The 27,257-nt window shown below is 50.2% G+C and overlaps 1 protein-coding gene across 18 annotated transcripts in view; it reads right to left on the reverse strand.

Annotated features, from left to right (window-relative positions):
* Window positions 1–6,965: 6,965 nt before the first annotated feature.
* LOC146398935 (uncharacterized) overlaps window positions 6,966–27,257 on the reverse strand; it is a 115,211-nt gene continuing 94,919 nt past the window's right edge. For 9 of the 18 annotated variants that reach the window (XM_084980852.1, XM_084980853.1, XM_084980851.1 and 6 more), the window contains one exon: window positions 6,966–7,673. In XM_084980852.1, the coding sequence (XP_084836978.1) occupies window positions 7,654–7,673 (20 nt within the window). In that variant the 3' untranslated portion in view covers window positions 6,966–7,653. Of the gene's footprint in view, window positions 7,674–12,791; window positions 12,840–13,198; window positions 13,250–16,297; window positions 16,323–17,046; window positions 17,268–18,830; window positions 18,879–19,237; window positions 19,289–22,337; window positions 22,363–23,086; window positions 23,308–24,870; window positions 24,919–25,277; window positions 25,329–27,257 lie in introns of all 18 variants that reach the window. The other 9 variants (XM_084980845.1, XM_084980842.1, XM_084980844.1 and 6 more) reach the window with 2 other exon arrangements.

Below are 27,257 nucleotides of genomic sequence, written 5' to 3' on the forward strand. Positions count from 1 at the left end.
GTTTTTTTCTCATTTCTTTTCCTGTGGGTGACTTCTAGTTTCATGCCATTGTGGTCAGAGAAGATAATTGAAGTAATTCCTATACTCTTAAATTTGTCGAGGTTAGCTTTGTGCCCCAGTATGTGATCGATCCTTGAGAATGTTCCATGTGCACTTGAGAAGAATGCATATTCTGATTTTTTTGGATGTAATGCCCTGATAATGTTAAGTCCAATGTTTCTAAAGTGTGTCCTTTAGGATCTCTGTTGCCTTATTGATTTTCTCTCGAGAGGATTGTCATTGATGTGAGTGGGGTGTTAAAGTCTCCTGCTATGATTGTATTCCCATAAATTTCTCCTTTTATGTCTCTTAGTATTTGTTATAGGTATCGAGATGCTCCTATATTAGGGGCATATATATAGAGGATTGTAATATCTTCTTCTTGAATGGATCCTTTTACCATTAAATGCTGTCCTTCTTTGTCTTTCTTTATGGCCTTCATTCTAAAGTTGATTTTGTCTGATATGAGTATTGCAACTCCTGCTCTCCTGTCTTGTCCATTGACATGAGATATCTTTTCCTGTCCCCTCACTTTCAAACTATATGTGCCCTTTTCCCTGCGGTGACTCTCTTGTAGACAGCAGATGGATGCTTTTTGCTTTTTTTAATCCAATCTACCACTCTGTGTCTTTTGATCAGAGAATTCAGTCCATTGACATTTAAGGTGATTCTTATTATTCCTATTCTTATTTAGACTTTTAGGGCCGCATCTGCAGCATATGGAGGTTCCCAGGCTAGGGGTCTAATTGGAGCTGTAGCTGCTGGCCTACACCACAGCTACAGCAAAGTGGGATCCAAGCAGTGTTTGTGACCTATACCACAGCTCACAGCAACGCTGGATCCTTAACCAACTGAGCAAGGCCATGGATAGAACCGGCAACCTCATGATTCCTAGTCAGATTCATTTCCACTCTACCATGACAGGAAATCCAAGGTGATTATTGATAGATAGGTATTTATTGCCATTTTCAACCTGGTTTTCCTGTCGCTTCTATGTTTCTCTTTTCTTCCCTTCCTTTTTTGGCTAAATGATTTCCATTTATTTTATGCTTGAGTACTTTTCTTTTCAGGTTTTGTGAATGTAATGTTCAGTTTTGATTTGGATTGCCCTGTTGTTAAAGTATGTTCTTAACCCCTTCCTATATCTGCTTGCTTTAGCCTGATGGTCACATAGCCTCGAACACCTCATTAAAATAAAAACAGAATCTATATTTTCTTAATTTCCTTCCCTACATTGTATGATTTTGAAGTCCTTTTTTTAACATCTTCATGTTTAGATCTATATGCTGACTTACTTAAGGGATTGCTTTCCAATTATGGTTCCTTCCATCCTATTTCTTCTTCCTTTTTTTTTTTTTTTTTGTTTATTTAGAGATGCCCTTTCCGTATTTCTTTTTTTTTTTTTTTTGTCTTTTTGCCTTTTCTAGGGCTGCTCCCGTGGCATATGGAGATTCCCAGGCTAGGGGTCCAATCAGAGCTGTAGCTGCCAGCCTACGCCAGAGCCACAGCAACACGGGATCCGAGCTGCATCTGCAACCTACACCACAGCTCACGGCAATGCCGGATCCTTAACCCACTGAGCAAGGCCAGGGATCGAACCTGCAACCTCATGGTTCCTAGTCAGATTTGTTAACCACTGCACCAAAACGGGAACTCCTCCGTATTTCTGTTTGAATGGGTTTAGTATTGCTGTAGTCTTTCAGCTTTTGTTTGCTGGAGAAATTCTGTATTTTCCCTTCTATTTTAAATGATATTCTTGCTGGATAGAGTATTCTAGGTTGCAGATTTTTTTCCTCTCAGCCCTTGAAATCTATCTTGCCACTCTGTTCTGGCCTGTAGGGTTTCTACAGAGAAAAATAGCTGATAGCCTTATGGCTTTGCTTATCATTAATGCTTTGCTTTTCTCTTGCTGCCTTTAGAATCCTCTCTTGATCTTTAACTTTTGCCATTTTTCTTATGTTTTGGCGTGGGCCTGTTTGAGTTCACCTTGTTTGGGGCCCTCTGTACTTCCTGTATCTTCATATCAGTTTCCTTTAGATTTGGAAAGTTTTCAGACATCATTTCTTCAAACACATTTTCAATCCCCCCTTTTTTTCTTCTCCTTCTAGAATTCCTATTATTTGTAGATTGGCCTGCTTTATATTATCCCACAGATATCTTATATTGCTTTCATGTTTTTTCATTTGGTTTCCTGTCTGCTGTCCTGATTGGGTGATTTCCATTATTCTGTCTTCCAAGTCACTAATTTCTCTGCATCATTCATTCTGCTTTTTAGTGCCTTTAGCTCAGTTTGCATCTCTGCACATGAATTTTCTAGTTTTTCATGGCTCCTTCTTATATTTTCTAGTTCCTTTCTAAAGGAATCTGCATTACTATTCATATCCTCTCTTAATTCCTTGATCAGCATTAGTTCCTTCAGTATTTTCACTATCTCCCTTTTGAACTCAATGTCTGTCAGACTTCAGAGGTCTGTTTCATTGTTGACTTCTTTAGGTGAATTCCTCTTTTCCTTTAACTGGGATTGGTTTCTGAGCGTCTTCATCTTGCTTATGTTTTTCTTTGTCTGTGAGTTTAGGGAAGCCAAACTGTAGTCTTGCAAGGCTACTTCTATGTATTCTTTTTTTGTGGGGGGGAGGGTGGCTATTTTTGGTGTGCGAGTTTGAATAGTTTCTGTCTCTTTCTTTGGTGTGAGCAGACTGTTATTTCCAGGACACTCAGTGTGTTTTCAGGGAGAAGGAGGAAGTGGGTAGGGCCAGCAGTCAGTGCCTGGTCATTGGGTTCAAAACAGCAGCAAGGACCTGCAGGAATGTGGTACAGGCTACTCATAGTTGCAGGGTCCGAGTAAGTGGTAATGAGCTCTAGGCAGATCTACGAGGAGTCCAGAGCATTTGGCAGTAGCAGCAGCAGTGTTCAATTGCAATGCCCTCCTCTGAGGTGATTGGAACCACAGGTGAGGTGGTGCTTGTTCAGGGACCCCTAGTGGGAGCGGGCCATGACTGCCTCTGGAGTCAGAGATAACTGTGGTGGTTTGCCCCCACCACATGCAGACCATACAAGAAGCACCCTGTTCTGCCTATCCCCCACAGGAGGTGCTGCGCCAGCTGCTCCTAGTTGTAGAGTCTTGGGAAGGGACAGATGACCATCTCTGGGTGCTGCCCAGAGCATTTGGCAATGGCAGCTGCAGGGCAGGTGTGTTCCCAGGGGAGTGAGAGCAAAAGTGTATGGTGCTTGGGTGCAGTGCCCTCTTCTTTTTGCCAACCCCTGAGGTGACTGCAGGTGGAGCCCACTCACATGTCCCCAGTGGTGGCAGGCCATGCTTCTCTCTGGCCTCTGAGGCAACCGCTGAGGCCTGTCCCTGCTGCCTGTAGATGGTGCAAGAGGCACCACACAGCACTCAGCCCCCTGATGCTCTTAGGCCACACAAGAGGTGCCTGACCACTGGCAGCCTGCAGAAGAAGTGCCCAGTCTCCCTTCGAGGAGCAAGAGGCTTCTCACCGCCTGCTGGGAACCTGCACAGAGCCACCTGGTCCTCTGAGCCTGGGGCATGGGCAGCTCTGGTGCCTGGAGCTTCCTTTGGGTCCACCCATCCCCCTCCCTTCCCCAGCAATGGTGCCTGGCCTCTCGTGTGGGTTGGCCCTTCTCCTGGATTCCCTCTGCCCTGGCATTCCTCTCCTCAGCCTGTGCTGCACAGCTGCTTAGCCCCTCAGGCTGTCCCCACATGCCAGCCTCAGTCCTCTCCCCAGGACTCCCCTCTGGAGCCAGAGTCTCAGCACCCAGCCCGTCTGCGCATCTCTGGCTGGGGTGTCCCGGCCAGTGGTTCAGATGCAGCTCTCACTCTGCTTTGCCTTCCTCAGTCCAGCTGCTGTGCTTTTCGTGGTGACTTTGAGATTCCTCCATCTCAGCTTATCTCCCTGTCAGTTAGCTGCCTTCCCAGGAGGTGGGATCCTTTTCTCCTTCAGAGCTCCCTCTCAGGAATGCTAGTCCCGCCCTGATTCCTTTACCCTCTCTTTTTGTCTTTGGTTCTTCCCAGTTCTCTCAAGAGTTGCCCTTTTTGGAGGTTTAGGTTCCTCTGCCAGCAGGCAGTGGATGTTCTGTGCGAGTCATTGTACGTGCAGATGTGTTTTTCTGATGTGTTTGTGGGAGAGGGTGAGCGTGTCCTCTTATGCTTCTGCTGTCTTGCTCCAACACTGGATCCTTAACCCTCTGTGATGGAACGTGCCTCCCAGGGGTCCCAAGGCGCCACCGATCCCTTTGCACCCCAGTGTGAACTCCTTGTTCTTTTGGATGCAGTGGTGAATAGGGTTGTTTTCGTTCTTTTCCTGATGGTTCAGTATGAATGTTTAGAAATGCAGTGCCAGGAGTTCCCATCGTGTTTCAGCAGAAATGAATCTGACTAGCACCCATGAGGACAAAGGTTTGCTCCCTGGCTTCACTCAGTGGGTTAAGGATCCCATGTTGCCATGAGCTGTGGTGTCAGTCACAGACTCGGCTCGGATCCTGCATTGCTGTGGCTCTGGTGTAGGCTGGCAGCTACAGCTCCAATTAGACCCCTAACTTGGGAACCTCCACATGCCAAGGATACTGCCCTAAAAAGACACACACAAAAAAAGGCAAGGCTCACAGATTTCAGCGAGTGGGGTGGTTTCGAGTGGGGAGAGAGCCCTGGGAGACCTTGAGATAGGCTTATCCCCACCTGCAGTGCTTCTCAGTGTACTGAGAGGGAGAGGGTTAAGGAAGTCATGCTGGCAAATGCCCCAAGGCCAGTGGGGACAGGGGGTCTGTATTAGGAAACAGTAGGAAAAGTGGAGCATTGGTCTCAGAGCACATGGCCACCAGATGGTGCCAGACACCAGCAGAGTCCCTCTGCAGCTCCCTGGCTGTGCCTTCAGGCTCAGAGATGGGGTTGGAGACAGGTGGGTTGAACCTCATGGAAGTGCCCAGGGCCTTGCACCTGGGTACATGCAGCCTCTGATACTCTGGCCCTCTTTGCCTCAACTCAGAGAGGGGACATAGTTCCCCTTTCACACCTGTGGTTCCATTCCTGTCTGGTTGGGCAGCCCAGTGCCTAGAGAGTTGGACAGGCTATCAGGGGGCTCTGAGGGCCCTTTGATGACTTGGAGGCAGCATTCTTGGTCCAGATGTACCTGGCTTGAATCCTGGAGGTGCAGCTTCCTAGAATCAGGCTGGCATGGAATTTGGCTTCTGGTCATGAGCACAGTGTGTCCACGTGGTGGTATTTTGGGGGCAGGCTGTGCTCATCCCTGTGCCCTTTCTCTCCAGAGAGCTCCACACTCGCCTTCTTCCTTCTCCGTCTGAGCCTCTTCCTCCTCTGTGGCACCCTCGTTAGAAGGAAGCTACCTGAATCCAGGTCATGTGGATACAAGCTGGGTGGTCCTTGATTTGTCTGGATCTCAGGTCTGAAGGGTGCTGATGACTCAAAGCCTGCTCACTTGATTTAAAAAGAGGGGTTGCTGATTTCAGGGCATAGGGTGGTGTCGGGTTGGGTGAGAGGCCCAGCCAACTTTGCAACTGGTATTCATTTTGGGGCACTGAGAGGAGCAGGTAACTCACGCTGGCAGGTGCCCAAGGCCAGTGCAGACCAAGGTTCTGCTGTGGGAGGCGGAGGGAACTCTGCACGTCCAGTCTCTGTTGATCTTGGAGCCTGGGGGTCTATCACTGTACTTCGCACCTTATTGGAGTTTCCTTTCCCTTTGGCCAACAGCTCTTCTTTTAGCTCTCAGCCATGCTTCCTGGCTTGACCTGACTGCATTAGAGCAGTCCATGCTAGGAGTATCCTGCTGATAGCTGTCTGGTTCCCAGAACATGAAAGGCAGGTGTTTTGGTTCCCTTCTTGGGGCTCTTCAGGCAGCATGGTTGGGAGCACATCTTTTTGGATGGACTGCATCCCCTTCAGATGCTGGGTGAGTGTCTGTGGAAATCTGGGGGAGAACCTGACCTGATCCTGATCGGCCCAGCAGGGACCCCAGGAGCTGCAGGCCCCTCAACCCCTCTGCCAACTTCAGAATGGCTTCCCCAGGGGAGATGCTTCACCAGGACGAAAAACACCTTGAGATAGCTCAGACTTGTGACAGCTTTGGTCACTAGGGGTGACTTGAGCCCGATGCTAAGGCCACTATGTCAACTGCCTCTCTTCCCTCTCTTTCTCTCTGAATTTTTGGTGTCTTTCTCTCACTCTTGTTTCCACTTTCTCCCCATTTTATGCTCAGCCCTCTCTCTCTCTCTCTCCCTGTCTGTCTTCCTTTTGGTCTCTGTCTCCTCTGTTTTTGTTGCTGGTGGACGGTGGAAAAAGCCTCCTCTTTTTGTGGTCGCCCAGTAGAAGCACTGGAGCATGGGGGTAGGTGGGGTTGGGGCCGGGATGTGCATTACAACCTGGGGAAGTGTGCAAAGTCTGTTCCCAGGGGTGAACCCAGTTTGGCCATCCCACGTCCTATCTGAATGACCAGGACTCAGCTTCCCACTAGGAGCATCTTTAGACACGGAAAGCCAGGAAGCCCAGGAGAGCCCGAGGGGTTTGAGAAGCCAAGGCAAAGACAGCTGGTCTTTCCCTCTCTTTCTTTGTTGTTTCAGGTGCAACCCTGATCATGCAGAACCCAGAGTCCTGCAAGGCAGGGAGAGCAGAGCACGACGATGCGTGGACAATGGAAAGGTGTGACAACGCATTCTGGGGAGGGGAAAAGTGTTAACCTTGGGATTCACTCTCAGATTTTGGAATAGAGAAAATACTCTTGCCACCCAATTCTGCAGCACCGCATCTTCCTTCTGTGGACAAAGAAATGTTTCTCTTGGCCTTTGCCGAAAAATCTGCACGTTCATGCCTTCTCTCATGTTTCCTATCTCTGCCTTCCATACTTGGGTATGCCATTCTTTATCCTCCCAAGGGATCCATTAACACAAAACACACTTGCTTTGCAATCAAAGTGTACTTTATTAAAATTACTTTTACAGTTTTTATCTGTGTCTCATTCGGTGTCACTCTACATGTTTTAAAAATACCAACTCCAGGCATGGGATATAAAGAAACATGTCAGAGACATGAGGAGGGAAAAGGTGAGATATGGATGTTCCAGCAGCCAGGGTCTGGGCATGCAAGGCTCGGCCAACCATGTCATCCTGAAAGAGGGAGCGTGACAGAGTTCCCATGGTCAAAGGTACAAACCGACATGAGGCCACAGAATCCTTGGAAAGAAACTGGCTTGAGGGCAGTTGGTCAGGACTAAATCCACAGTCCCCTTCTTCAGTCAGGACTGATGCGGGTGACAGGACAGGGGGTGGACACTAGGGTGACTGCCTGACTCCAGTGCATTAAGTTCTACCTCTGCTTAAGGGGGCTTTCCTATACCTGTGTTTATTTTATTGAAAACTAGTTTTAAAAAAAGCAAATGGATAGGTAACAATTATTTAATACACAATCTTACATTCTACCAAAATCTTATATACCAAGTAGTAAACATGTATCAGAACTTAATACTAAATCTAGACAATAAAGAACTAAGCTTATACTAAAGTTGGCTCGTAATAGATGAAGAGTGAGGTCAATCTTGTATCCTGGTCAAGATGGAAACTTTTGGACTCTTCCAGTCCCAGGCTGAGGCTTCAAGGTGTCCCAGAGGAGTCTGCAACACAAACACAGGGATGCCATCACCGAGGAGGTGCAGAGTCAGATGGAAGGAGGGCTCCCCTGGGTGGATGTGTGGGTCCGTCAGGCTCCTCAGGGCCTGGAACTCCCCAGGGCTCAGATCCCCGTGGCACTGCCGTCTATGCTGTGCTTAGCTGAGGAGGTTTTCTGTTAGCAAAGAGGGAATACAATTGTCCTCCAGGAGCGAGTTCCCTGTGCATTGGGCTGGGCAGCCTTCAAGGGACTGAACCCTGCACAGTGAAACAGATGCAGCGGAAAGGGGAGGCTCCAGGAGACAAGGATGTAGTCCCTCCCAGTGGGGCCCTGGGAGGAGCAGGACATCTGATAACCCAAGGGAAGGGGTAACCAGCCCCTGCAGCCCATGCTTTATACCACTAACCATGAGACCTGCGTGGCAGAAATGGACAGAGGCCTGAAGACCTCCTTTTACCCTGAGAATGCTTTCTACCTCCTGGCCATTCTCGCTTGTGCTTTTCAAGGGGGGGGGGAAGAAGTGGAGAAATCAGTCTTCCTGTATTCAGACTATACTACAAAGCTACAGTCATTCAACTCTATGATCCTGGCGAAAAAGCAGCAACACTGATCAGTCAGAAAGCCCAGAAATAAACCCAAGCACCAAGGGTCAACTGCTCTATGGCAAAGGAGGCAAGAACATACACTGGAGGAAAGACATTGTCTTCCATCAGTAGTGCTGGGAAAACCGGACAGGTACCTGTCAAAAGTGCAGTGAGAACATTCACTAACACCATACACAGAAATAAACTCCAAATGGCTGGGCGACCTCCATGTAAGGCCAGATACTAGAAAACCCCTAGAGAACAACAGGCAGAATGCTCTTGGACATAAATCGCATCAAGATCTTGTTTGATATGCCTCCTAGAATAATGACAATAAAAACACAACTAAATCAGTAGGAACTAATTAAGCTCAAAAGCGTTTGCACAGCAAAGGAGACCTTTTTTTAAAAAAGAAAAACTCCACAGAATGGGAGAGAATATTTGTTTTTTTTTTTTTTTATTTTCCCACTGTACAGCAAGGGGGTCAGGTTATCCTTACATATATACATTGCAATTACAGTTTTCCCCCCACCCTTTCTTCTGTTGCAACATGAGTATCTAGACATAGTTCTCAATGCTATTCAGCAGGATCTCCTTGTAAATCTATTCTAGGAGAGAGTATTTGTACATGATTCACCCACCAATGGCTTTACCTTCAAAATAGAGAAACAACACATACAACTCATCCACCACCACAAAAACCAAACAACTCAATGCAAAAAGAGCCGGAAGACCTAAAGAGACATTTCTCCAGATGAGGCTTAGGGATGGCCAATAGGCACATGAAGAGATGCTCAACCTTGCTTGGTACGAGGGGACTACACATCAAAACTGCAGCGAGGGACCACCCCACACCTGTTAGAATGGCCGTCATTAAGAAGTTGATAGATAACAAATGCTGGAGGGGGTGTGGAGAAAGGGGAACCCTCCTACACTGTTGGTGGCAGTGGAAATCAGTGTGACCACTCTGGAAAAGAGTATGGGGGTTCCTCAGAAAACTCAATACAGTACTACCCTATATGATCCAGCGATCCCACACCTGGGCATCTATCCAGACAAAACTTTCACTCAAAAAGACACATGCTCCTGTGGAGTTCCCATCGTGGCTCAGTGGTTAACGAATCCAACTAGGAAACATGAGGTTGCGGGTTCAATCCCTGGCCTTGCTCAGTGGGTTAAGGATCCGGCGTTGCCATGAGCTGTGGTGTAGTTTGCAGACACAGCTCGGATCCTGCATTGCTGTGGCTGTGGTGTAGGCCAGCAGCTCCAGCTCCGATTTGACCCCTAGCCTGGGAACCTCCATATTCCACGGGAGCGGCCCAAGAAATGGTAAAAACACAAAAAAATGAAAAACAAAAAAAAACCCAAACCCCCCTCAAAAAACACATGCCCCTGTATGTTCATGGCACAATTCACAAGAGCCAAGGCATGGAAGCAATCTAAATGTCCACCAACAGATGGATGGATGAAGACGATGGGGTACACATATACAATGTCGTACCACTCAGCTGTGTACAAGAAAGAAACAATGCCATTGGCAGCAACAGCGATGCCACTAAAGTTATCATGGTATGTGGCACAAGTCAGAAAGACAATGACAAATACCACATGACATCACTTCCATGCAGAAGCCAAGATAGGGCACAAAGGAACATATCTCCAGAACAGAAACAGACTCACAGATCTAGAGGACAGACGTGTGGGGAGCCAAGGGGGAGGGGAGAGGAAGTGGGATGGACTGGGAATTTGGGGTTGGTCGATGCAAACGCTTACATTTAGGATGGATAAGCAATGAGGCCCTACGCTGTAGCACAGGGAACTGTATTCAGTCTCTTTGGAGAGAACACAATGGAACATAAGAAGAGAAAAATAATGTATAAATAGGTGTGACTGGGTCCCTTTGCTGTACAGCAGAAATAGGTACAAAAATACCTCACTTCTTCAAAAAATACTTCATGTATATATAGGAGTCACACTCAGCCATAAGAAAGAATGAAGCCATGCAATTTGCAGCAACATGGACAGACCTAGAGATTATCATACTACGTGAAGTAAGTTAGACAAAGATGAAAGTTCTAACACTTCTATGCTGAATCTGAAACATGACTACAATCCAGCTTTTTTACAAAACTGAAACAACGCACAGACATGGGAAGCAAACTTCCATTAGCAAAGGGGAAAGGGAAAGGAAGGGAAGGGATCAATTGGGAGTGTGAGATTAATAGAGAAGCAACAAGGATTCACTGTGTAGCACATGGAACTCTATGCAATATCTTCTCATAACCTGTAAAGAAAAAGAATTTGAAGCTGTACACCTGAAACTAACACAATACAGTAAATAATCTATAGCAAAAGAAATTCAATAAATATTTTTCAGTATTAAGAGTTTCAAAAAATCATGAAGATGTGGTAGTAGAAATATAAATTTATCTTTTTATTCTATTGCTGCATGAAAAGTATATAGAAGAAAGGTATTCTCTTTTTCTTTTTTCAGCCACACCTGCAGCATATGGACGTTCATGGGCTAGGGGTCAGGGACAAGCTGCCTCTGCAGGCCTAAAACAGATGCCACAAGGTGGGATTTGAATCGCCTTTGCAATGTATGCCACAGCTTGCAGCAATGCCAGATTCTTCAACTGACTGAGCGAGGCCAGGGATTGAACCTGCATCTTCATGGACACCATGTCCTGTTTTTAACCCACTGAGCCACAGCAGGAACTCTGAGAAGACAATGCTTTTGAAAGTGTACTAAAACAAGTTACATTCATGTTATTAGATGACACAGTGAAAAGTCACTGAAAGGAATACAACAAATTTGAATCCTAGCCTTTCACTTTTCCCAAGAGAACACAGAACTGAATTGCCTCAGGGGTTGCTGCATTTGAACTTGTCATCTATGTCAAAGAATTTACAGAAGTTCCAACCTCAGTTTGAGAATGGGTGGCATGGGATGGCCCAGGCCATCCCTGGGCCTTACAGAGACTGAGGGAAGACCCAGACCCTGGAAATTCCCACTCAGGTTGGGATCCTGCCATGTCTTCTGTGTGATGCCAGGAGCACTAAGCATCCACAAGGATGCAGGGCTGGGCCAGGTGAGCCACTCTTCGTACATGAGCACTGAGGGATAGATGCCTTCATCTTGATTGTTTTCTGGAGCCCCGACATGAGGGAGGCCTTAGAGAGGCTGACACAAACTCAGAGGGAAAGGACCCTGTGTCACTTCTCTCAGGCTGAGATTGGTTCAGTACAGACCCGATGTGAATGCTCACCACCTGCCTCCATTTGGCCTGAGCCTCGGGGACCTGGGAGGGAGGAGACCAGGGCCAGGCTAGGAAGGGACACAGGGTCAACATGACTGGGATTTGGGGATCAGGGGATAGCAGTCTGATGGGAAGAGGGGGATCCAACAGGAGCTGTGACCACCTGGTCCTGCTGCCAGAGGCTCTGTCTGGGACATGGTCAATCCCAGGAGATGAGGTCACAGGGCCAGGAGAGAAAGGGTCTGAAGCAAGGCCAGCAGCTCCTTCACACAGTCCCCCAAATTCCTGCTGGCCAGGGGTGGTCTCTTTGGGCAGCTGGACATGGACCTCTCCCAGAGGGGAGGAGAGTCATGACAGCAGCCTGGGGTCAGCTGTGCAGGTGGACAGGACTCAAGGGTACTGGATCCTATGCAGCAACCCCAGATGACTTCTCCTTTATTTTATTTTATACTATTTTTGTCTTTTTCTTTATTCTAGGGCAACTCTGACAGGATATGGAGGTTCCCAGGCTAGGGACAAAATGGGAGCTGCAGCTGCCAGTCGAAACCACAGCCACGAAATACAGGATGCAAGCTGTATCTGCGACAAACACCATAGCTCACAAAAATGCTGGATATTTAAGACACCGAGTGAGGCAAGGCATCGAACCCGCAATCTCATGGTTCCTAGTTGGATTCCTTAACCACTGGAACTCCAAGTATGCCTCCTTTAACTCATCCAACTCTGCGAACATCCCTTCCCTCAGGACACACCGTGAGGACACAATAGGACAGGGAGGCCAGAAATCCCAAACATGCAGAGCCAGAGAGCTGCCTTCTCACCCACCACCTGACACTCACTCGACCAACTTGGTCTCCAGGGTCAAGGTGCCACCACTTCAGGTGCCACCACTTCAGGTCCCTCAAGGCCAATAAAGGAAACCAAGTCAACAGCTCTTGTGCACTGGGCCCTCACGGTGCCAATCACAAAGCAAACTTGCACAACGGGCAGAGACCAAAGCAGGAAGGAGCAGCTTTGGGAGGGAAAATCGATTCTCCCTCTCAAAGAAAAGGAGAGAGGAATACAAACACAGCACAACAAAGACCAGGGACCCAAGTCTTCTTCGTGGTATCCATTTCACAGGGGAAAACACCACAGCAGAGTGCCACTCATTAGGCCACCCACCCACCCACCCGCCAAGTCCTATCCCCCACTTCCTCCCTCTCCCGGCAGCAGGCGGAACCCAGGTGCTCCCAGGAACCCTCTCCCACTGGATCCCAGCTGCGTGCTCTTCCCTACCTGCAGCCTCCTCATCCTGGCGGCTGCTCAGGCTCTCCACCACTGAGTCTGTAGAAACACACCATCAGGGGAATCAAGGAGTTAGAAAGAGTGGCCCTCCCGTTTCTCCGGCTTCCCTGAGGTGACTACGGGTACAGAGCATCACCCTGGTTTTTCCTCCAGGTGCCCAGACCCTCCCTCTGCTCCATGGACTGAGACCCTTCCACACAAGGTGAGCACAGATGCCAACATTCAGGCATCTCATATCTGCTCCCTCTCCTTATTAAAGTAGGCGGTGAACAGCTTTACATCAATTTCTTTCTGTTTTTAAGTTTCAGACTCACCTGCCCCACACTCCAAGCAGCAGGCGTCACCCAAGTGTCCCGGGATCCCTCTCCCATTGGCTCCTACCTGAGAGCTGTTCTTACCTGTATCACTTTCATCATGGTTGCTGTCACTCAGACTCTCCATGAAACATACTGCAGAGACACAGACATAAGGAATCAAGGTGTTAGAGCCTGTCCCCCACACGTATCCCCTACTTAGGGTTGTTTGCGGCCACACAGCACCACCCTGGCTTGTCCTCCGTGTGCTCAGAACTTCCCTCTGCTCTACGGCCTCAGAAGCTTCCATAAAACATTGGCCACAGTGGCAAACCTTCAGAGATCGTGGGCTGCTGAGGGATGGAGCCTTACACATCTCCCTTCTACGAGTCCATCTGGAGGCCTCAGCTCCAGGGTGACACACCTGAAATTCCAGCTGCATGGACACACTTGTGTGGTGGCCCCTGGGAGTGAACCATAGGCTGCTTTATTCTGTTCACTGCAAGAGGCAGACCTAACTACTGACTGAACTCAATTAAGCAGAAATGGCTCCTTCTGGCCAGTGGCTGGCACACTGTGGACAGCAGCTCTACAGAAGCACTGAGGAGAAAGGGACCACTGCCCGTGAGGTTCACCTCCAAAACATATATAAAGAAAACTCATACACCTCCACAACAACAACAGCAAAGAAACCACCCAGGAGTTCCCGTCAGGGCACAGCGGAAACGAATCCGACTAGGAACCACGAGCTTGCGGGGTTGATCCCTGGCCTCGCTGAGGGGGTTAAGGATCCAGCGTTGCCGAGAGCTCTGGTGTCGGTCGCAGATACGGGTGGAGAAAAGGCTCCCCCGCCCCAGCATTGCCGATGCGAACGTACACTGGTACAACCACTATGGAAGACACCATGGAGGGTCCTGCGAAAACTGAACACAGCAGGGCATGCGACCTAGCAAGCCGAGCACCCTGGGAAATATCAGGACAAATGTATCCAGGAAAAAGACATATGCCCCTCTATGTTTATGGCAGCACTGTTCACAACAGCCAAGACAGGGAAGCCACCTCATGTCCACAGACAGATGAATGGCTCATGACGATGTGGTCCACATAGATGATGGAATTCACGACTCAGCCAGAAAATCGAAGAAGAAACCAATGCCACTCAAAACAATAGGGATGGATCGGGAGATTCTCGTGCAAAGTGAAGTACGTGACAAAGAGAAAGACGGATACCACCTGATCTCACTTAGAGGTGGAATCTAAAGCACGGCACAAAGGAACCTGTCCACAGAACCCACGGATGCAGAGAACAGACTTGTGGTTGTGAAGGGCACGGACTGGGAGTTTGGGGGCAGTTGATGCCAACTACGGCATTGAGAATGGAGAGACAACAAGGTCCTCCTGTTGCAGCACACGGAGAACGAGATCCAATCTCCTGTAATCGACCTGATCTCAGACGGCAATAATATCAAAAAAGGAACATACGTTAATGGACACACACGACTGGGGAACGTTGCTCCACAGCAGAGAGTGAAACAACACTGTACCTCCATTAAAATAGAAACAAACAGAAAGGACAGTGGCTAACAATCCACTGAATGGAAAGACAACCTACAGAAGAGGATATTTGTAAATCTTGTATTTGAAACAGGGGCTCATATTTGGAATATATGGGAAACAACTACAAATCAATTGAATCAAAAGGCAAATACCTCAGTTGTAGATGAGTGGAAGCCTGGGAGAGACCCACCGTCCAAGAAGACCACAGAGAGCAGCACACAGAGGGCATGTTTCCCAAAGTCGCCTATCACAATGGAAAGGCAAAGCAAAGGCACCACGAGGTATCACCTCCCACCTGGTAGGACACGGAGTGTTTTCAAACCTGAACAGATGTTTGGGAAGATGTGACTGCCTGGGACTTCTGGACACTGTAGCAGGGAATGTCAACGGGGCCAGCCAGGACGGGAAACACCACGGCAGGACCCTGCAATCCCACTGCTGCATGGACATGTAAAGGAAGATCCATCAGTGTCGGGTAAAGAGACCTGCCATCCCAGGATCACGGCAGCGCCATACACAAGAGCCCAACAGAAACAGAGCCCCAGTGTCCACGGGCACACAGACTGAGAAAGACAACGGGGTGGATACAGACCATAGCAAGGTATTCCGTTGTCACAGAAGAAGGAAACCCTACCCATTGCAGCAATGCACAGAGAACTCCAGGACATTATTGACTGATTCACTTTTGGGCTTGAGGGCTGCCCCCGCAGCAGATGGAAATTCCCAGGCGAGGCGGCAAATCAGAGCTGTGGCCACCGGCCGACACCACAGCCACAGCCAAGCTGGATACCAGCCGCGTCTGGGACCTCTGCCGCAGCTCACCGCAATGCGGGATTCTTCACCCACTGAGCAAGGCCAAGGGTCGAACCCGTGTCCTCATAGGTACTGGTCAGGTTCATGAGCTCTGAGCCTCAACAGGAACTCGCTGGAGGACATCACTTCAAGTGAAGCCAGTCAGACACAGAAGGACAAAGACTCTCTGATGTCATGCACATGAGGTGTCTGAAAGACCACTCCTGAGCAGAGGCTGGAAGGGTGGCTGCCCCGAGTGGGCAGGAGGTGCGGGGGGAGCACAGCGTTCACAACACTCCTCGGGACACTTACAACCTCAAGAGGCTCGAGTTCATGGCACATGTTTGAAACAACAGCATGAAAGTCTGCACCAAGCAGAGGGGGAAGAAAAGAGGAAACGAAAGACCAACAGAGGAAGGAAAGCCTTTTCCCCAAACCTTGCTCCCAGCGGGTGCAGGGAGAATGAGGGAATGGACAGTTAGCCTGCGGTCATCATGAGACTGTTCAACGAGAAACTGGACAGCTATGTGGTGCTAAGGCACAAGTGACTCCCCACAAAACACACCCACTCACACTGGTTCACAATCACACCAACAGGCCCTCACACGCACACCCCCCCAATGTTCCCGGACACCTACCCCCACCATACAAAGAGCCTCCTTTCCTCCAGGGACCCGAGGACTTGGGATGGCCCTTTTGTGGGAAGTCAGTCTCTTTCACCCCATCCTTCACCCCCTTTCCCAGGAGGAACCCAGAATCAGGGTGTCTCTGCAACCAAAGGGGCAGGAAAGCACCCCCCGCCCTTCCTCAACACCTGGACTTCTCCTCAGCAGAGCCGGGTTCCAGAATACTTACGGCTTTCATCGTCCATCCCGTCCACCTGTGATGAGAGAAAAGAAAACACTGTGAGTGTCACAGCATCCTCTGCACTGTGGCCACAGGTCTTCCTGTGGTTGCGGACCGCAGGCACACAGACAGAAGGCAGAGTTGAGTCTGTTTCCCCAAAAGAAGACAGCAAAGACACCTGTGGAAAAGGCACCAGCTTTTCATGGAAGACCTCCCAAGTCCACGTTCATTTAAAAAACATTCAGGCTTCTTTGGAGTTCCCGTCGTGGCGCAGTGGTTAACGAATCCGACCAGGAACCATGAGGTTGCGGGTTCGATCCCTGGCCTTGCTCAGTGGGTTAAGGATCCGGCATTGCCGTGAGCTGAGGTGTAGGTTGCAGACGTTGCTCGGATCCCGCGTTGCTGTGGCTCTGGCGCAGGCCGGTGGCTACAGCTCTGGTTTGACCCTGAGCCTGGGAACCTCCATATGCCACAGGAGTGGCCCTAGAAAAGGCAAAAAGACAACAAAACAAAACATTCAGGCTTCTTCAAAGACAAATGCTCCCTATGTACACTTGGGAACTGATGTGGTCCCTTTTGCCAATGCCCCTTGGAAGGAGTTATTGGTTGGTACCAAACTTTGACTCAACATTCCTCCACAGAGGAATGTGCATATATCCTCTATAATGGACTTGCTCAGATTTCCTTTTCTGAAGTAGGCACATCCAAGAAGAAAGGAGGCACCTTTTTAAATCTCCGATCAAGAAAGGTGAGCTTACCTTGGGGGCAAGCTGGTCTTCCTGCTCAACCAGGTCGCTGGCTGGGGACTCCTCGTCATTTTCAAGGGATGGGCCTGCCTCCTCCTCTGCCTCGTCAATGCAGGCAGCCTCCTCCTGCACCTTCTCAGTTCCCGGCCCCACCTCCTCCTCATTTGCCCCAGCCAGGGCCTCTTCCTCCGTCTTCTCACTCCCGCCGGCCTCCACAACATCATCGAGGGTTGCTAGGGGGACACACAGTCACTGTCAGCAAGGCGGTGGTGCTGCTCGGGAGGTACTCTGGGCACCTCACCTGACTGGACATGGGCTGAGAGTCAAGGGGTGGGGGTGGGATGAAGCACGGATGGAGCTTCTCTTGGCCCATCCTCCCGGGTAAACGTTTTGAAGGACGGCAGAGAGCACCTTGAAAGACCTGAGAAAGGGAGCCTCTGCCTCTCTTGCTAAAGGGAACCTCTCCGTGGCATATTCTCCATCTGAGAAATGGCCAACACGAGCATGCAGGCTCTGCTGCCATGACAGAGTCTCGTGAATCCTCCTGCCCATTTTCCTCTCCAGCCACATTCCTCCATCTTCTGAAATGGCAGGAGATCATTTCAGCTTCCCTACTCTTCCCACAGGGTGCTCCTGTGTTCACACGCCATCCTCTGGGATGTTTCGCCTCTTTTCTTTTCTTAGATACATAATGCTTCTCTTTGGAATACTTTGGCAATAGGAAACTCACGGGGAGAGCAGGCCTTCCCAATGCTATGTACTTTGCACCACTGTCCATAACAACTTTTCTCATCATAACTCATAGGACCTCTGCACCCATTCAGGAATGACTCCCCCTTCAGCCCTGCTGCCAGGTCTTGGCCATTTCTACTTTCCATCTCTGACACTCTGCCGAGTCTGGTTACCGCCTATATGTTGAGTTGCACGATATTTCCTTCTCTGTGCTGCCTGATTTCTCTATTTTTTTTTTCTATTGATACTTGTTGCTTTTTAGGGCCACACACATGCCATATGGAGGTTCCCAGGCTAGGGGTCTAATAGGAGCCGTAGCTGCCATTTTATGTCAGAGCCACAGCAAGGCAGGATCCCAGCTGCATCTGCCACCTACACCACAGCTCACGGCATTACTGGATCCTTAACTCACTGAGTGAGGCCAGCGATCGAACCCGCAATCTCATGGTTCCTAGTTGGATTCCTTAACCACTGGAACTCCAAGTATGCCTCCTTTAACTCATCCAACTCTGCGAACATCCCTTCCCTCAGGACACACCGTGAGGACACAATAGGACAGGGAGGCCAGAAATCCCAAACATGCAGAGCCAGAGAGCTGCCTTCTCACCCACCACCTGACACTCACTCGACCAACTTGGTCTCCAGGGTCAAGGTGCCACCACTTCAGGTGCCACCACTTCAGGTCCCTCAAGGCCAATAAAGGAAACCAAGTCAACAGCTCTTGTGCACTGGGCCCTCACGGTGCCAATCACAAAGCAAACTTGCACAACGGGCAGAGACCAAAGCAGGAAGGAGCAGCTTTGGGAGGGAAAATCGATTCTCCCTCTCAAAGAAAAGGAGAGAGGAATACAAACACAGCACAACAAAGACCAGGGACCCAAGTCTTCTTCGTGGTATCCATTTCACAGGGGAAAACACCACAGCAGAGTGCCACTCATTAGGCCACCCACCCACCCACCCGCCAAGTCCTATCCCCCACTTCCTCCCTCTCCCGGCAGCAGGCGGAACCCAGGTGCTCCCAGGAACCCTCTCCCACTGGATCCCAGCTGCGTGCTCTTCCCTACCTGCAGCCTCCTCATCCTGGCGGCTGCTCAGGCTCTCCACCACTGAGTCTGTAGAAACACACCATCAGGGGAATCAAGGAGTTAGAAAGAGTGGCCCTCCCGTTTCTCCGGCTTCCCTGAGGTGACTACGGGTACAGAGCATCACCCTGGTTTTTCCTCCAGGTGCCCAGACCCTCCCTCTGCTCCATGGACTGAGACCCTTCCACACAAGGTGAGCACAGATGCCAACATTCAGGCATCTCCTATCTGCTCCCTCTCCTTATTAAAGTAGGCGGTGAACAGCTTTACATCAATTTCTTTCTGTTTTTAAGTTTCAGACTCACCTGCCCCACACTCCAAGCAGCAGGCGTCACCCAAGTGTCCCGGGATCCCTCTCCCATTGGCTCCTACCTGAGAGCTGTTCTTACCTGTATCACTTTCATCATGGTTGCTGTCACTCAGACTCTCCATGAAACATACTGCAGAGACACAGACATAAGGAATCAAGGTGTTAGAGCCTGTCCCCCACACGTATCCCCTACTTAGGGTTGTTTGCGGCCACACAGCACCACCCTGGCTTGTCCTCCGTGTGCTCAGAACTTCCCTCTGCTCTACGGCCTCAGAAGCTTCCATAAAACATTGGCCACAGTGGCAAACCTTCAGAGATCGTGGGCTGCTGAGGGATGGAGCCTTACACATCTCCCTTCTACGAGTCCATCTGGAGGCCTCAGCTCCAGGGTGACACACCTGAAATTCCAGCTGCATGGACACACTTGTGTGGTGGCCCCTGGGAGTGAACCATAGGCTGCTTTATTCTGTTCACTGCAAGAGGCAGACCTAACTACTGACTGAACTCAATTAAGCAGAAATGGCTCCTTCTGGCCAGTGGCTGGCACACTGTGGACAGCAGCTCTACAGAAGCACTGAGGAGAAAGGGACCACTGCCCGTGAGGTTCACCTCCAAAACATATATAAAGAAAACTCATACACCTCCACAACAACAACAGCAAAGAAACCACCCAGGAGTTCCCGTCAGGGCACAGCGGAAACGAATCCGACTAGGAACCACGAGCTTGCGGGGTTGATCCCTGGCCTCGCTGAGGGGGGTTAAGGATCCAGCGTTGCCGAGAGCTCTGGTGTCGGTCGCAGATACGGGTGGAGAAAAGGCTCCCCCGCCCCAGCATTGCCGATGCGAACGTACACTGGTACAACCACTATGGAAGACACCATGGAGGGTCCTGCGAAAACTGAACACAGCAGGGCATGCGACCTAGCAAGCCGAGCACCCTGGGAAATATCAGGACAAATGTATCCAGGAAAAAGACATATGCCCCTCTATGTTTATGGCAGCACTGTTCACAACAGCCAAGACAGGGAAGCCACCTCATGTCCACAGACAGATGAATGGCTCATGACGATGTGGTCCACATAGATGATGGAATTCACGACTCAGCCAGAAAATCGAAGAAGAAACCAATGCCACTCAAAACAATAGGGATGGATCGGGAGATTCTCGTGCAAAGTGAAGTACGTGACAAAGAGAAAGACGGATACCACCTGATCTCACTTAGAGGTGGAATCTAAAGCACGGCACAAAGGAACCTGTCCACAGAACCCACGGATGCAGAGAACAGACTTGTGGTTGTGAAGGGCACGGACTGGGAGTTTGGGGGCAGTTGATGCCAACTACGGCATTGAGAATGGAGAGACAACAAGGTCCTCCTGTTGCAGCACACGGAGAACGAGATCCAATCTCCTGTAATCGACCTGATCTCAGACGGCAATAATATCAAAAAAGGAACATACGTTAATGGACACACACGACTGGGGAACGTTGCTCCACAGCAGAGAGTGAAACAACACTGTACCTCCATTAAAATAGAAACAAACAGAAAGGACAGTGGCTAACAATCCACTGAATGGAAAGACAACCTACAGAAGAGGATATTTGTAAATCTTGTATTTGAAACAGGGGCTCATATTTGGAATATATGGGAAACAACTACAAATCAATTGAATCAAAAGGCAAATACCTCAGTTGTAGATGAGTGGAAGCCTGGGAGAGACCCACCGTCCAAGAAGACCACAGAGAGCAGCACACAGAGGGCATGTTTCCCAAAGTCGCCTATCACAATGGAAAGGCAAAGCAAAGGCACCACGAGGTATCACCTCCCACCTGGTAGGACACGGAGTGTTTTCAAACCTGAACAGATGTTTGGGAAGATGTGACTGCCTGGGACTTCTGGACACTGTAGCAGGGAATGTCAACGGGGCCAGCCAGGACGGGAAACACCACGGCAGGACCCTGCAATCCCACTGCTGCATGGACATGTAAAGGAAGATCCATCAGTGTCGGGTAAAGAGACCTGCCATCCCAGGATCACGGCAGCGCCATACACAAGAGCCCAACAGAAACAGAGCCCCAGTGTCCACGGGCACACAGACTGAGAAAGACAACGGGGTGGATACAGACCATAGCAAGGTATTCCGTTGTCACAGAAGAAGGAAACCCTACCCATTGCAGCAATGCACAGAGAACTCCAGGACATTATTGACTGATTCACTTTTGGGCTTGAGGGCTGCCCCCGCAGCAGATGGAAATTCCCAGGCGAGGCGGCAAATCAGAGCTGTGGCCACCGGCCGACACCACAGCCACAGCCAAGCTGGATACCAGCCGCGTCTGGGACCTCTGCCGCAGCTCACCGCAATGCGGGATTCTTCACCCACTGAGCAAGGCCAAGGGTCGAACCCGTGTCCTCATAGGTACTGGTCAGGTTCATGAGCTCTGAGCCTCAACAGGAACTCGCTGGAGGACATCACTTCAAGTGAAGCCAGTCAGACACAGAAGGACAAAGACTCTCTGATGTCATGCACATGAGGTGTCTGAAAGACCACTCCTGAGCAGAGGCTGGAAGGGTGGCTGCCCCGAGTGGGCAGGAGGTGCGGGGGGAGCACAGCGTTCACAACACTCCTCGGGACACTTACAACCTCAAGAGGCTCGAGTTCATGGCACATGTTTGAAACAACAGCATGAAAGTCTGCACCAAGCAGAGGGGGAAGAAAAGAGGAAACGAAAGACCAACAGAGGAAGGAAAGCCTTTTCCCCAAACCTTGCTCCCAGCGGGTGCAGGGAGAATGAGGGAATGGACAGTTAGCCTGCGGTCATCATGAGACTGTTCAACGAGAAACTGGACAGCTATGTGGTGCTAAGGCACAAGTGACTCCCCACAAAACACACCCACTCACACTGGTTCACAATCACACCAACAGGCCCTCACACGCACACCCCCCCAATGTTCCCGGACACCTACCCCCACCATACAAAGAGCCTCCTTTCCTCCAGGGACCCGAGGACTTGGGATGGCCCTTTTGTGGGAAGTCAGTCTCTTTCACCCCATCCTTCACCCCCTTTCCCAGGAGGAACCCAGAATCAGGGTGTCTCTGCAACCAAAGGGGCAGGAAAGCACCCCCCGCCCTTCCTCAACACCTGGACTTCTCCTCAGCAGAGCCGGGTTCCAGAATACTTACGGCTTTCATCGTCCATCCCGTCCACCTGTGATGAGAGAAAAGAAAACACTGTGAGTGTCACAGCATCCTCTGCACTGTGGCCACAGGTCTTCCTGTGGTTGCGGACCGCAGGCACACAGACAGAAGGCAGAGTTGAGTCTGTTTCCCCAAAAGAAGACAGCAAAGACACCTGTGGAAAAGGCACCAGCTTTTCATGGAAGACCTCCCAAGTCCACGTTCATTTAAAAAACATTCAGGCTTCTTTGGAGTTCCCGTCGTGGCGCAGTGGTTAACGAATCCGACCAGGAACCATGAGGTTGCGGGTTCGATCCCTGGCCTTGCTCAGTGGGTTAAGGATCCGGCATTGCCGTGAGCTGAGGTGTAGGTTGCAGACGTTGCTCGGATCCCGCGTTGCTGTGGCTCTGGCGCAGGCCGGTGGCTACAGCTCTGGTTTGACCCTGAGCCTGGGAACCTCCATATGCCACAGGAGTGGCCCTAGAAAAGGCAAAAAGACAACAAAACAAAACATTCAGGCTTCTTCAAAGACAAATGCTCCCTATGTACACTTGGGAACTGATGTGGTCCCTTTTGCCAATGCCCCTTGGAAGGAGTTATTGGTTGGTACCAAACTTTGACTCAACATTCCTCCACAGAGGAATGTGCATATATCCTCTATAATGGACTTGCTCAGATTTCCTTTTCTGAAGTAGGCACATCCAAGAAGAAAGGAGGCACCTTTTTAAATCTCCGATCAAGAAAGGTGAGCTTACCTTGGGGGCAAGCTGGTCTTCCTGCTCAACCAGGTCGCTGGCTGGGGACTCCTCGTCATTTTCAAGGGATGGGCCTGCCTCCTCCTCTGCCTCGTCAATGCAGGCAGCCTCCTCCTGCACCTTCTCAGTTCCCGGCCCCACCTCCTCCTCATTTGCCCCAGCCAGGGCCTCTTCCTCCGTCTTCTCACTCCCGCCGGCCTCCACAACATCATCGAGGGTTGCTAGGGGGACACACAGTCACTGTCAGCAAGGCGGTGGTGCTGCTCGGGAGGTACTCTGGGCACCTCACCTGACTGGACATGGGCTGAGAGTCAAGGGGTGGGGGTGGGATGAAGCACGGATGGAGCTTCTCTTGGCCCATCCTCCCGGGTAAACGTTTTGAAGGACGGCAGAGAGCACCTTGAAAGACCTGAGAAAGGGAGCCTCTGCCTCTCTTGCTAAAGGGAACCTCTCCGTGGCATATTCTCCATCTGAGAAATGGCCAACACGAGCATGCAGGCTCTGCTGCCATGACAGAGTCTCGTGAATCCTCCTGCCCATTTTCCTCTCCAGCCACATTCCTCCATCTTCTGAAATGGCAGGAGATCATTTCAGCTTCCCTACTCTTCCCACAGGGTGCTCCTGTGTTCACACGCCATCCTCTGGGATGTTTCGCCTCTTTTCTTTTCTTAGATACATAATGCTTCTCTTTGGAATACTTTGGCAATAGGAAACTCACGGGGAGAGCAGGCCTTCCCAATGCTATGTACTTTGCACCACTGTCCATAACAACTTTTCTCATCATAACTCATAGGACCTCTGCACCCATTCAGGAATGACTCCCCCTTCAGCCCTGCTGCCAGGTCTTGGCCATTTCTACTTTCCATCTCTGACACTCTGCCGAGTCTGGTTACCGCCTATATGTTGAGTTGCACGATATTTCCTTCTCTGTGCTGCCTGATTTCTCTATTTTTTTTTTCTATTGATACTTGTTGCTTTTTAGGGCCACACACATGCCATATGGAGGTTCCCAGGCTAGGGGTCTAATAGGAGCCGTAGCTGCCATTTTATGTCAGAGCCACAGCAAGGCAGGATCCCAGCTGCATCTGCCACCTACACCACAGCTCACGGCATTACTGGATCCTTAACTCACTGAGTGAGGCCAGCGATCGAACCCGCAATCTCATGGTTCCTAGTTGGATTCCTTAACCACTGGAACTCCAAGTATGCCTCCTTTAACTCATCCAACTCTGCGAACATCCCTTCCCTCAGGACACACCGTGAGGACACAATAGGACAGGGAGGCCAGAAATCCCAAACATGCAGAGCCAGAGAGCTGCCTTCTCACCCACCACCTGACACTCACTCGACCAACTTGGTCTCCAGGGTCAAGGTGCCACCACTTCAGGTGCCACCACTTCAGGTCCCTCAAGGCCAATAAAGGAAACCAAGTCAACAGCTCTTGTGCACTGGGCCCTCACGGTGCCAATCACAAAGCAAACTTGCACAACGGGCAGAGACCAAAGCAGGAAGGAGCAGCTTTGGGAGGGAAAATCGATTCTCCCTCTCAAAGAAAAGGAGAGAGGAATACAAACACAGCACAACAAAGACCAGGGACCCAAGTCTTCTTCGTGGTATCCATTTCACAGGGGAAAACACCACAGCAGAGTGCCACTCATTAGGCCACCCACCCACCCACCCGCCAAGTCCTATCCCCCACTTCCTCCCTCTCCCGGCAGCAGGCGGAACCCAGGTGCTCCCAGGAACCCTCTCCCACTGGATCCCAGCTGCGTGCTCTTCCCTACCTGCAGCCTCCTCATCCTGGCGGCTGCTCAGGCTCTCCACCACTGAGTCTGTAGAAACACACCATCAGGGGAATCAAGGAGTTAGAAAGAGTGGCCCTCCCGTTTCTCCGGCTTCCCTGAGGTGACTACGGGTACAGAGCATCACCCTGGTTTTTCCTCCAGGTGCCCAGACCTTCCCTCTGCTCCATGGACTGAGACCCTTCCACACAAGGTGAGCACAGATGCCAACATTCAGGCATCTCATATCTGCTCCCTCTCCTTATTAAAGTAGGCGGTGAACAGCTTTACATCAATTTCTTTCTGTTTTTAAGTTTCAGACTCACCTGCCCCACACTCCAAGCAGCAGGCGTCACCCAAGTGTCCCGGGATCCCTCTCCCATTGGCTCCTACCTGAGAGCTGTTCTTACCTGTATCACTTTCATCATGGTTGCTGTCACTCAGACTCTCCATGAAACATACTGCAGAGACACAGACATAAGGAATCAAGGTGTTAGAGCCTGTCCCCCACACGTATCCCCTACTTAGGGTTGTTTGCGGCCACACAGCACCACCCTGGCTTGTCCTCCGTGTGCTCAGAACTTCCCTCTGCTCTACGGCCTCAGAAGCTTCCATAAAACATTGGCCACAGTGGCAAACCTTCAGAGATCGTGGGCTGCTGAGGGATGGAGCCTTACACATCTCCCTTCTACGAGTCCATCTGGAGGCCTCAGCTCCAGGGTGACACACCTGAAATTCCAGCTGCATGGACACACTTGTGTGGTGGCCCCTGGGAGTGAACCATAGGCTGCTTTATTCTGTTCACTGCAAGAGGCAGACCTAACTACTGACTGAACTCAATTAAGCAGAAATGGCTCCTTCTGGCCAGTGGCTGGCACACTGTGGACAGCAGCTCTACAGAAGCACTGAGGAGAAAGGGACCACTGCCCGTGAGGTTCACCTCCAAAACATATATAAAGAAAACTCACACACCTCCACAACAACAACAGCAAAGAAACCACCCAGGAGTTCCCGTCAGGGCACAGCGGAAACGAATCCGACTAGGAACCACGAGCTTGCGGGGTTGATCCCTGGCCTCGCTGAGGGGGGTTAAGGATCCAGCGTTGCCGAGAGCTCTGGTGTCGGTCGCAGATACGGGTGGAGAAAAGGCTCCCCCGCCCCAGCATTGCCGATGCGAACGTACACTGGTACAACCACTATGGAAGACACCATGGAGGGTCCTGCGAAAACTGAACACAGCAGGGCATGCGACCTAGCAAGCCGAGCACCCTGGGAAATATCAGGACAAATGTATCCAGGAAAAAGACATATGCCCCTCTATGTTTATGGCAGCACTGTTCACAACAGCCAAGACAGGGAAGCCACCTCATGTCCACAGACAGATGAATGGCTCATGACGATGTGGTCCACATAGATGATGGAATTCACGACTCAGCCAGAAAATCGAAGAAGAAACCAATGCCACTCAAAACAATAGGGATGGATCGGGAGATTCTCGTGCAAAGTGAAGTACGTGACAAAGAGAAAGACGGATACCACCTGATCTCACTTAGAGGTGGAATCTAAAGCACGGCACAAAGGAACCTGTCCACAGAACCCACGGATGCAGAGAACAGACTTGTGGTTGTGAAGGGCACGGACTGGGAGTTTGGGGGCAGTTGATGCCAACTACGGCATTGAGAATGGAGAGACAACAAGGTCCTCCTGTTGCAGCACACGGAGAACGAGATCCAATCTCCTGTAATCGACCTGATCTCAGACGGCAATAATATCAAAAAAGGAACATACGTTAATGGACACACACGACTGGGGAACGTTGCTCCACAGCAGAGAGTGAAACAACACTGTACCTCCATTAAAATAGAAACAAACAGAAAGGACAGTGTCTAACAATCCACTGAATGGAAAGACAACCTACAGAAGAGGATATTTGTAAATCTTGTATTTGAAACAGGGGCTCATATTTGGAATATATGGGAAACAACTACAAATCAATTGAATCAAAAGGCAAATACCTCAGTTGTAGATGAGTGGAAGCCTGGGAGAGACCCACCGTCCAAGAAGACCACAGAGAGCAGCACACAGAGGGCATGTTTCCCAAAGTCGCCTATCACAATGGAAAGGCAAAGCAAAGGCACCACGAGGTATCACCTCCCACCTGGTAGGACACGGAGTGTTTTCAAACCTGAACAGATGTTTGGGAAGATGTGACTGCCTGGGACTTCTGGACACTGTAGCAGGGAATGTCAACGGGGCCAGCCAGGACGGGAAACACCACGGCAGGACCCTGCAATCCCACTGCTGCATGGACATGTAAAGGAAGATCCATCAGTGTCGGGTAAAGAGACCTGCCATCCCAGGATCACGGCAGCGCCATACACAAGAGCCCA

Source organism: Sus scrofa, chromosome 10 (genome assembly GCF_054392235.1).
Source record: "Sus scrofa isolate SSC_HxYL_T2T_F1_AM1 chromosome 10, Sscrofa_HxYL_maternal_Yorkshire_Landrace_v2.0, whole genome shotgun sequence".
Taxonomy (NCBI): domain Eukaryota; kingdom Metazoa; phylum Chordata; class Mammalia; order Artiodactyla; family Suidae; genus Sus; species Sus scrofa.